Source organism: Limulus polyphemus, unplaced genomic scaffold (assembly GCF_000517525.1).
Source record: "Limulus polyphemus unplaced genomic scaffold, Limulus_polyphemus-2.1.2 Scaffold2495, whole genome shotgun sequence".
Taxonomy (NCBI): Eukaryota; Metazoa; Arthropoda; class Merostomata; order Xiphosura; family Limulidae; genus Limulus; species Limulus polyphemus.
The window spans coordinates 149,962-161,914 of NW_013668105.1; the positions used below are offsets into that span (position 1 = coordinate 149,962).

The window sequence follows — 11,953 nt, forward strand, 5'->3', positions numbered from 1 at the left end:
TCTCTTACTTGACAATCGGGTGTTTAATACAATTTGCAGGAACAGCACCAGTAAGGTAGCTACTATGAGGGCACGTTTCAAAATGAATACCCTTCTTCAGTAGGTCTTGGTAGAGTACTTCGTCATCGACAGCCCTGTACCCATGACCGATTCTTTCTACATGAAGGAATTTCACGTGTCTATCAACACTACTCGGAGGTCCAGCTTCTCCTGTATGTGCTGTTCTGTGGATTCCTAGCTGTGCTGCCCTCTGTTGGATGATAGTAATAAAAAATTAGAAGGCATCAATTCCAACATTTCATCTATTTATTTGTTTCTTTTAGAGCACCGCAGGAATTGAACACCGGATTTTAGAATTGTAAGTCGATAAACTTACCGCTGTCCCACCGGGGGGACATACTTCATCCGAGGAGGGATGCAGTTGTTTTCAATATCTTAAAAATATGCTTTATATGTGAGTTTTTACCGATGTTAGTAGCTTATGGAAACTGCTTTGGACAACTAGCTGTGTTATGTTATTTATGTTCTAACGATGAACTCTGTTCTTATTTCTTAGGTTTTATTATCCAATACCTTCTAAACCATTTCGAATGTGCGTTATGTTTTTCTTAGGTGGATTCCTCAGATGCGTTAAATTAAAAAACAACATCAAAGCTACGTAACTCGGTTTTTTAGTATATATTAAAAATTCTTCCTGATTTAGCAGCTTTATTATTTTAAGTCACGATGAATGATTCTAGGAACTAACACCCATATTGATTTTAACATACTTTGATATGTAAGGTACCCACCTACGAAATACGAGATTTTAGGATACGACAAATGTTCACTTTGAGCTGGTGGTAGTATAGTTTTTTTTTGTATCTGCGTTTTCAAAGGTAGTCAAGTATGAATAATTAAAAATATCTTTATTCAAACCATTGTTTTTCACCCATCTTTTAAAAGTAGTAATACAGTTAGAGCTAAGTGTTAAAATCCTCACATCTTTCATGGCTGTTATTCAAGTTTATATATTTTTTGTTATTAGCAGTTTTATTTGTTTTCTACAGAACGGTTATTTATTTAGGTGACTGTATATGCAGACTGTGTTAAAGAAACTAAATTACGCTATCTTAAAAAAAATACCGTTCAATACAACGCTGATTCTGTGAAACAAAGAAAAGGGATGATTAAATTTTATCTTATGCATTTCTAATCATATAATCTATTGTTATATTGTTCGATTACAATAAATGTGATCTATATAATTGTTTTAGTTATGTTACGTCTCCGTTTGTTAATTGATTTTCCGTAACTTCGTTCCGACGAAACTTTAGCGACACAAGTTCTTACTTGATAAAACTGGTTTATTCTTTCCGAATCCAACTTTACGATACACTTATTTTCAACAGTCGCGCTATAACAAACTATAATAACGACGTTAACTTCAACAATACGTTTCTCTCTGACTGCAGTTCAATTACTCATTACCTACACACATTATTGTCCCGTCACGTTGTCACCCTCTTATATATACCAGACTACCCTATATCTAGTAATCTCCCGACAATTCGCGAAGGTACAAGATATTTCCAGAAAGCAGGGGGCGTGACACTAGTCACGTGACCTCGCTGACGCAACAGTTACATTTAATAACATAATGAAATACAATCGACAGTTTTTATATTTCGTTTGTTTGTTGTGAAGCACAAATCTACACAATGAGTTATCTGTGCTGTGCCCACCAAAGGTATGGAAACTTGATTTTTAGCGTTATAGAAAGCAATTCGTTAGAGGCTCTTGTCAAACTTATGTTTGAATACAATTCACTGCTTTCGAGCACTAGAAATACTTTATTCCTCAACAAAAATACATATATAATAACGTAAAGTTTCAAAAACCGAGTAGAAAGAGGCCCTGAAGTAATCATAACTTTTCAGTTCTATTTGGTAGCTGAAATTTATCAACGTTTTTGTCAGCTTAACTAGTTCTGATATTTTTCAATAAGTACAAAGAAAAGAAGAAAAGGTTAGATAACTTATTTTTCTTTACAACCAGGGAAGTCAAAATTTCCCGTTTAATAATATTTCCACAAATATTTAATAACATTATAAAATGATTGTTAAATAATTCTTTTCTTTTTATTTACGCAAAAAAAAAGAAAAAATATATTCTCTCTTCTGTTTGCTGGGATCTAGCTAATCGATCTTTTAATAAATAATTATTTTTGGACATGGAAATAATAATAATAACAACACTATTACCAAGCGCAATAATACAAACCTGAAATACTTCAATCACTTCCTTCCTTAGTCCCTCTTCTCCCTCCAAGTCCTGATTTGGCCCAATCCACGGCCCACTTAGTCCAATCCCAACTACGGACTTGTCTTTGAATTCTTCACATAGTGACAAAACCTCACGAGCTTCGTCTTGAAAAATGTGAGTGGGGTAAAGTGGTTGTTAAGCATAAAGTATTATTAACAAATGTTACCTACTTGTGCTTTAAGATTTACGACCTTGAAAACCCTTTTGTTTTTATTTGAATTTTGACAAATATGTTTTTTTTTGTTATCTTTCGTGATATCACAGCAGATTTTAATATTGAAATCAAACTAGCAACTTACTTCAATATCAATATCAAACAGTTTGTATGTATTAATCCTGAAGAAGCTGTAAAAGCGAAACGTTGGTAGTAATAAAAAAACAAATATATTTACATCTGGAATGTAAAGGTCGTTTATCTAAACTTTTATAGCAACTTAGTTATACAACTAGCTGAAACACTCGTTTTTTTTGTTTTTTTTTTCGTACTGTTGTCCTGTCCATCCTTCTGGAAAAGATGAAATATTAAAATAGTCATTTAGTCCATTTTGATAAAAGGTATTTTTTCTACACCCTCTCACTCTCTGTACATTTCTCAATAAATTAGATGAGCAAATCAATCTGAGTATCCTTTACATCATCTAGAATAACTTGAAAACACTTTTATCTTAAACCCATTTGAAAATAGTTTACTATCATCTCAATGACTGACTGATAGAAGTAAAACACTCCAGCTTATAGTCTTTAAACTACTCTTGTCTAATCAAAAACAAGCTGGGTCAACTGTGGATTTACGGACTTAAATCGCTAAAATGCGGGGTTCAATTCCCCATGGTTGACATAGAGTAGACAACCCATTAGGTTGGGTGTGACTAAATGCTTAGCGTCCCCGGACTGTAAATCCGATGGATTCATGGTTTGTGTGCCGTTGCAAAAAAAAAACGCGCTCTCCATTTGGGCCCATGGGTGCGTTATAGGAGTGACGGTTAAATTTCACTATTCAGCTAGATAAGAGTTGGCGGTTGGCGCTATTTACTACATATCTTCCCTCTAATCTATCAGTTCAAAATTGAGAAAGGCTATGCGCAAATAACCTTTGTGTAGCTATGTGCGAAAGAGCTAAAATACAACAAAATACGGTTTATCAGAAAATTGGGATTTAAAGAGTTGACTTAGGTTAGCCTGAAACAAGACCCAAGCCATAAATTCATGCTGCGAAAATACAAGTTAGCCAAGACAACAAATGTGGAAACAATTTAATCTGTTTATATTATCATATACCAAACATCTTTCTCAAATATGTTTTGAGGAACGACTGGGTATTTCAAACGATGAATATACTCCAACATGCAAATACCTCTACATGCAAAAAAAAAAGAAGCTGCATAAGAGAGTCTTAAAATTGAAATGTCTTTTTAAAAGTAACTATCACCTTTTTATTGTTGGAAACAGCCTAAATATTCGCACTGACAAGTCAAACAGACACTGAATTTAGCCTAAAGTATATTGTATAATAACCATTTTCCCTTACCAGGGTTTTCTCTACCACAGTTGAGAAGCGAACGCGCTTTTATGCCATAGTCTTGTTCTGCCCGCTGAAACCCTTTCGTTACGAGTTCGAGCACCATTCTGTAGGTCACCGTTTCAGCACTGGAAAGACCATCGCTTCTTATGATGCTGGCCAGGTTCGCAGGTCGATAATGAACCTCACTGTATACTACACCTTCTCTGGCTTGTTGTTCAGCCATCTCGTAAGCTATCCGCTCGATAGCTGTGCAGTTTCCTCTGAAGGAAGCCACATATTATCCCTTATGTTTCATGAGTTACAATATTGAAAAAATATAATTTTATTTACAAAATGGGACCTTTTTTATTATTATCGAGAAATCATATTAGTAAGTTTATTTTTTCAAATTTAGTCGTAAAATTTGAAAAAGAATAAACGAAATCAAATTGAATTTCTACCTTACAATACAATCTTATTTTATTTTGTTTTTTTTTATCAGAATGATAAAATTAACTGAATTAAGAGACGTTACTGTATAGACCAAGATTTATCATTCCTTTAGGAAATGAATCCTGAATAAGTGGTACTAATAATATCTATCGACTATCTTTTTTATTTCGAGTAGATTATAGAGTAGTTTTAATTTAAGTTTAACGGTCTTCATTTGCTTGTTTTGAAATTTGTTGGAGGTTTATCTATCATTCTGTTAACGCAGGTCTTTATCTTTGTTAATTAGTGTTTCAGTTAAAATGCATTTTAAAAGACACCTGGTAAAATATGGAATTTCAGTAATTCAAAATTTAACATAGACAAAAAAAAAGCAACGTCATATTGGCAACAGAAAGTTATATTTATTAGCACAGTAAAATACAACGTTTTATGTTGTTTTTTTTATTATTTACGAAATTTGTGGGCTTCTCATAACATGTAATCACCGAAATTCAGCTTTAATACGAGGAAGTTTGTTTTGAATTGTGTCTCTGATCTTGTGTCTTACTCATAATTAAGCCCTTTTTCAAACTGTTTTTCTTCAACATGTCACAATCAGTGTCAAAACTTCTTCTCTGGCCTTAGTGACAAGTAGGCAAGTTTACTTTTATGAATGTTCAGAAGAATGTGACAAATATTAAGAAAACTGATTAAGGATGACAATTTTTGAAACTTGCAGAGATAACAACTTTACACCAACGTTTTTCAGACTTACAAAAATACGGAGAGGAATATGGAAAGAAAAAAATACCATTTTGAGATATGATTTAGTTTATTTCCAGCATAAAATGGCAATCATCATGGCAGAGACAACAGAGAAAAAACACTCTAGAAAATGAAATAGAATAACAGTAAAAAACTAAATCAAATAAACCTTAAGAGAGATTACGCAACTGAGAATAATATTACAAAAGACACCGACTCTAGAATAGAACAGAAATATCCCCACTAATCAAACAACTAACTTTAATAATAATAATAATAATAGATTTCCAGTAAAACGAAAGGAATTACCTCTAATACTGTTTTAAGAAGAATTCCCTTTCCCCCTCTACAAAACGTTAGTAATATCTAAATAAAAACTGAATTAAAGCTTATCCAAAAGTTAAATTGACAAGAAACAAAATGGCCATCAAACATAGTACAAGTCACCATTATTTCTGATCTAATCAAGATAGATCGTTTTAGATATCCACAAATTCAATGGAAGCAAAATAAAAGTGTAGAGCTAAGAATTTTTCAGGCCACTTTTTCATGTCTAAAACCAAACAGGAGTGGTTTGGTTTGTTCGAATAATCGCGCAAAGCTACTATTTTTGAACTTGTATACTTGACCAGTATTTCACATTGGTGCAGCAGAAGGTAGGCTAGAAAAGCGTTAGTTCTCTTTCTTTAGAAGTTAGTATAAGACAAAGTGTAAAAAATATCAACCATAATGTGAATTTGCTGAACTTTGAAGTGTATTTGGGTAGGTACGTAAGTTAAAGTTAAAGAATTGCTATTAATAATCAAAGAAGATAAATCTAGGTTTCTCTTACACTTATATAATAGAAATATTTCAACGTCTAAGGCATTGCGAGAAATTTCTTTGCAGCTTGTTTTGATTTGAAGTTTATGTTAATTGAACTGCAGAAATAGTTTCGAACAAGTTCTTTCATTCACTACTCTGTGAAGAGTGTGCTATCAGCGCCGTATAAAATGAATAGTTGTTTTTTAAATAAAATATAATAAAGTGTTTCAGCGGTAGGTTTGAGGACTTATAAATCTAGAAATCAGTGTTTAATATCTGAGATAAGCAGAGATAGTACGTTTTGTAACTCCCTGTTGTTAAGTAGTCACTAATGTCATATCATATTTGATTATGTGTTTTCTTTGCAGTATGAGATATGAAACTCTTTCTCTTCTAAGAGTTTGCGTTCTTCTCCGTTACTTTGAAAAATAATTGTTAGTTTGTAGTTTAAGCACAAAGCTACACAAATGGCTATCTGTGCGAAACGCGATTTCTAGCGTTGCAAGACCACAGACTTTCACAAACATTTATATCATAACTTCAACTGAGATATTTACATTTATATCGAAGTTACAACATATTGGCTTATTTAATACTTTATGTAGTTAAAATAAGTTGTTTGAGAAACAAAAGCTGTGTGTGTGTCATTTTCTCATCTACCTAATACTCTTTAGTAATATAAGTTGTTTGATCTGGCGTGTAAAACAACTGATTAAAACCTATTTACTTACTTGATTAATGGTAAGTACCAGGCCAATGGTTTTAAGTGGTTACTCAGGGTACTTGGTTCCTTGGTTACACATTCTTTCTTGAATTCGTCCAGTGTCTTAAAAGGCAGCTTATGTCTATTGTCCCTGGAATGTTTTTTGATATTATTACAACCTTTTTACAACCAGAATTATGAATTAGATACTATGATATATCTATGTCTCAACACAGTCTCACAGCATTAAGACGAATAATGAAATCCTCATTTATGTACTTTTGTGTGCGTAACGCTTGAATGATAGTAGTTCCATAGATATTATCACGTTTGTGTGATTCAACCTCTAAAGCAGTTTATGCGACACATGAGCTAAAGGGACAGATCGAAGACCCCTGAATTTGAGTAACAGTCATCTAATTTAGAACTGCTGACCAGATGGAGAGCTATCGATCAACAGTGGCCTCTCGTGACTCGAACCTCGGACGTTTTAATCTAGCACCCGACAAGCTGACCATTAAAACATGCTCAACCCAACATTTTTGTAGATTTGGTAAAATAACGTTTATACCTTTTTCATGTCATTTTATAAAAATTAAATGACTATAGTCTGGAATCGACTAATATTGTTTTAATCAAAACCTTACTATTTTCTGTCTAATATGTTGGAATTAAACATCTGTTGAAGAAACGTATTTTATCTAAAATTGCCGATTCAAAACTGTTACTTCGTGACTCAGAAATCTAATTTATTGTAAATAGTAAATATTACTTTTTAACAGAAAAAATAAATAAATGACATTTTAAGATCAATAAAATTCCCTTTTTTTGTTTATTCTTGACCAGTATATATTTGTAGTTTATGTAGTATTTATAAAAAATGATATGAATTAAAATATTATCAGGTTAGCAGGAAAATGATTTGACCATTAAATTGGAAGGGAGAGGTTCAATTTCTTACGGCGATCTATGAACGGATAAGCCCCTGGAAACAATTGGAGTTTTCCAAAGTGAAAATGCAAAAACACGTGTCCTTGGCTTTGAGTTGTACTGTAGCTTTAAATCAACACAACAAATGAGTAAACCTGCAATTTGATTGTCTGATTCTTTTAATGCTCTGTGTGAGGAATCTCTTCCCACACAAATACACAGTAGGCGTCCCTGCTGGTCATCAACCTTGTAAGAGGTGGGAAATCAAACCACATAACTATCACAATTTAAATAATGGCCAGAATATTACGACTATTGTCTAATTTAATTTTCTCAAGTTTTGTGTTCCTTCGTAGATTGGAGATTGCTGTACTCTCAGTTGTGCGAACTAAAATATAAAATGACAAACAAAACAACCGATGACTGGTTCATTAATTGAATAAGATCTGAACTTACTGAGCTATTTCCCATAAAGTCAGTGCATGTGGTGAGAATTCGAGGTGAATATGAAGTTGAATCTGAAAAAAGAAATGTATATAAATATATATATATAGTTATGATCGCATGCACACCAAAGAGATGTGCTGTACCATATATGTGATACATAGAACTGGTATGTACTTAAGATAATACGTACGCTAAAGAGAACTGATATATACTTTAAATCATAAATACACCAAGCAGATCTGGAATATACTTAAGATAATACGTACGCTAAACAGAACTGATATATACTTTAAATCATGTATACACCAAACAGATCTGATTTATATTTAAGTTCATAAGTACCCCAAATAGAACTGGCATATGTTTAAATTCACATGTTCACCTAAAAGCAAAATATCCTATCAACGTTTTCATCTTTCGTCTTTGCACTCTATTTGATTGGGCAACAATATCATTACAAATAACTTTTAATACATTTGTCTGTGACATCTGTAGAACTTAGCACACTTCCTTGTGATATCTGCAAATAAAACCTACTGTATCGATATTCTAAATAATACGTTTGCCAATTTAAAAGAAACAACAAATACCAGAGTAAATGTGATATTTAGTGAGATATGTTTATTTTAAAACGTTTCTTTAAGTTATTCTAAAACACATTGAGTAAGCTCAATGTGAATCTTTAAATAATTTTTTTCTGAAATTTAATTTTAACATAATTTATTCATACGGCTTTTAGATTTAGATTTCCAGTGTTTGATACAAAAAACCAACAGTGATTAAAAAGGCTAAACGAATAACGGGTTGTCAAAGTGTAAACTTTAATCACCTTTTCTAAATCCCATAAAAATATATCATTTATTTGGAGAAATTTGTATTCTAAACATTTCAGTTGACATTACAATTTTTAAATATAGCTTCTTTCTTTTCCCTAACTATGAATTATAAAAAAACTCGACGTGCATTATTATTGATGTCACCAGTACTGTAGCATAGTGCAGAACCTAATGATATAGCTAAAAAATTCAGATCTTTATGAAAAGTGTATAATTTACATTTATATTTGTTTGTTTGCACTTCAGCACAAAGGTACAGGATTATCGAAACCTGGTTTTTTAACGTTTTAAGCCTTCAGACTTGCCGCTGAGCCACTGGGAGGTTCCATTTATACAGTATCACATTTAATTATTTGTTTGTTTATTTATTTTGAATTTCGCGAAAAGCTACACGAGGTCTATCTGCGCTAGCCGTCCCTTTTACTAACGAACAATGGGATTGACCATCACATTATAATGCATTCACGGCTGAAAGGGCGAGCATGTTTGGTGGAACTGATATTCGAACCGGCGACCCTCCCATCACATTTAACCAGGTTTTAATCGTTTTAATAGACAATTTAATTTCATCTTTGTGATGGTTAGTTTGGTTTGTTTTAGCACAAAACTACATAATAGGTTATCTGTACTCTGTACCACACTTTTAGCATTGTACGTCTCTAAACTTATCTGCAACAGACCTATCGAAGTTTTTTTTGTGTTTCGAATATTCGCGCAAACCTGCACAAGACCAACCTGTGTCAGACTTAATTAATTTTAAACTGACAAACTAGAGGGAGCAGTTATTCAACAGCATCCATCACCAACTTTTGTATTACTTTGCTCATCTACGTGTCTGTTTCAGCTGTAACTGCTGAATTCTTAAATACTGGGTTTTAATTGTTTGTATATTTATTCTTTTCATTTTATATTTGTCTTGAAAAATGTTTCTGCTTCGTTTACTGTACTAGTTTCAAATCGCTAGTCCCCAGTGGCACAGCGGTATGTCTGCGGACTTACAACGCTAGAAACTGGGTTTCGATACCCGTGGTGGGCAGAGCACAGATAGCCTTCTGTGTAGCTTTGTGCTTAACTTCAAACAAACAATGAAATCGCTATGTTATTGGGCAATGTTTCTGTGCATATAAGATTTAGATGACTTGCTCACACTGATCATAAGAAAGTTAAAGAACGATTTTCACTCCAGTTTCCATGGATATTGTTTCTAAATCTAGGTTTTAAATGTAAATGAATACGAAGATTCATTACTTTAAAACTATAGAAAAGTCAGTTCGTATTATTTGTATATTGTTGATGCCCAAAACAATGAATTATACTAGAAATTATTTACTGTGTCACTCATATGGGTATAAAAAAGAAGAAAAAACACACAACAGAAAACACAAACAACTGTTATTATTTTGTTGTTTTCACTATGTCACTTTTTAAGCTTCTATTTTAGAAATAGAAGTATCTGTGAAATACTTCGATATGGCTGATTAGATATTATAGACCTAAACATAAATTCATCATTAATTGTTTACAAATAATGTAAAATTAACATTAGTTCTTCATTCAACTATAAAAATGAAAACAAAAGGGGTAATAACTTACAAATCATCACACTTACCCGTGGCTTGGAAAATTTTGTCTGATAAATTTGGGATGAGTACATTTTGGAAAGACTGATATTCTTCTGTGGATATTTGTCTTCGCATCAAAAAGTAGGTTAAATGTATTGAGTACAACCCCTTATATATATATATATATATATATATACATATACTATTTATATATAAACCACATGACTTTAAAGAGGGACTTTCGCAAATAAAATCTTTCTTCAGTTTGCATTATATATTTATCTGATTCTAAATGAGTTTCATATGAATGTAACTGTTGTTGTTGTCTTAGTGTAGAGCTACACAATGAGCTATCTGCGCTCTGTCCACCGCGGGTAATCGAACCCCAGATTTAAGTGTTGCATGTCCGTAAACATACCGCTGACCCACCGGGGGACATGATGATAACTGTACTAAAACTATATTTGCGAAATCAGATATCATGCAGTGTATACAAGGAAGTTCGTAATATGGTTAAGCATATCACGTTTCTCATTACACGTTGCCCTTTTATAAGAATACTCCAAAAAAAAAAGGTTAAAGTTCGATTAACTCAAATAACAACACACAAAACATTTCACCATACCCAACGTGTCGTCATCTAATGAATAATATAATAGTACATCAATGTTGTACGTGAATTTGTTTGTTCGTGGATTTCTCCCGTGATTTGGTGCTAGCAGGACCAAACTTGGAGACAAGGGAGCTAAAATATGCCCAGAAGGTTGAATAGGAAGGTTTGAGTAGTAATAAAAGAACATAATATCGTGTATAGCAGTTAGGGAAAAACCACAGTAAATGGAACAACCAATCGGAAGTCTTGTTACTGTAGAAACCAGTTCTAACACGTTTGTTTGTCCTCCTCACAGTTTCTTGTGTCAGGAATACTGGTCAACATAAACAGAATTGTCGAAAGTTGCTTTGATAAAAACTTGCCCAATTTCAACACCTCTCATAGCCATTTTAAGCTAAAGTTCCTGACCTCCTGTGTCTTTAAGGGAATTAGGAGTTTTGGGGTCACGTAAGCTTCGTTCCAGAAGACAAGTATGAGACTATTTAGTGTTTACAGTAGTGGTTTGTATTTAGTGTTTGAAGAAATGCGACGAAGCTGTCCTTTTCAAATTATAAACTTATTTCGCACCAAATACGGGCTTGATTTCCTCAGTAGGACATAAATTCTTCGTCTTCTTTTTCTGCAACGAAATAAAGATACTGGAAATGGAAAGTTTGTCCATTTTCTCTCCCCTTTGTCACAGAAATATAGCAGTGTAAAAATATTTGGGACCACCTCATTGTTAATGAGTGATCAAATGCGGTTGTAAGATAGTTAATGAAAACATACGTGGTTAATTTAGACATATTACTTTTATCAGCTGTAATTGTCTCGTGCTGTCTTAGTTGACGAAACAGTCTTATGTTTAAAGCAGGAGTTATGTGTTTACAAAGTCAAGAGGAGCATATCAGTCGTACGTGCTGCAGATGGCGCATTAGAGTGGTCACACTGTTAAAAAAATAATATACTCAAAGAAAATTTTTAACTATTTAATGTTTCTGAAAATTATGTCAGAAAAAGGATTCAGTCAAGGAGAGTAAGAAATACAACTAGATATGATGAAAAGTATCCGAGAAT

At 32.9% G+C, this 11,953-nt stretch overlaps 1 protein-coding gene across 3 annotated transcripts in view; it reads right to left on the reverse strand.

The window, feature by feature from the left end:
* The window catches only part of LOC106467123 (adenosine deaminase-like), a 28,281-nt gene that overhangs the window by 8,590 nt on the left and 7,738 nt on the right, over positions 1-11,953 (reverse strand). The window contains exons 1-6 of one of the 3 annotated variants that reach the window (XM_022395254.1): positions 10,332-10,464; positions 7,896-7,957; positions 6,538-6,660; positions 3,833-4,086; positions 2,263-2,408; positions 9-250 (exon numbers count right to left, since the gene is read on the reverse strand). In XM_022395254.1, the coding sequence (XP_022250962.1) occupies positions 9-250; positions 2,263-2,408; positions 3,833-4,086; positions 6,538-6,660; positions 7,896-7,957; positions 10,332-10,376 (872 nt within the window). In that variant the 5' untranslated portion in view covers positions 10,377-10,464. Of the gene's footprint in view, positions 1-8; positions 251-2,262; positions 2,409-3,832; positions 4,087-6,537; positions 6,661-7,895; positions 7,958-10,331; positions 10,466-11,953 lie in introns of those variants that run through there. The other 2 variants (XM_022395252.1, XM_022395253.1) reach the window with 2 other exon arrangements.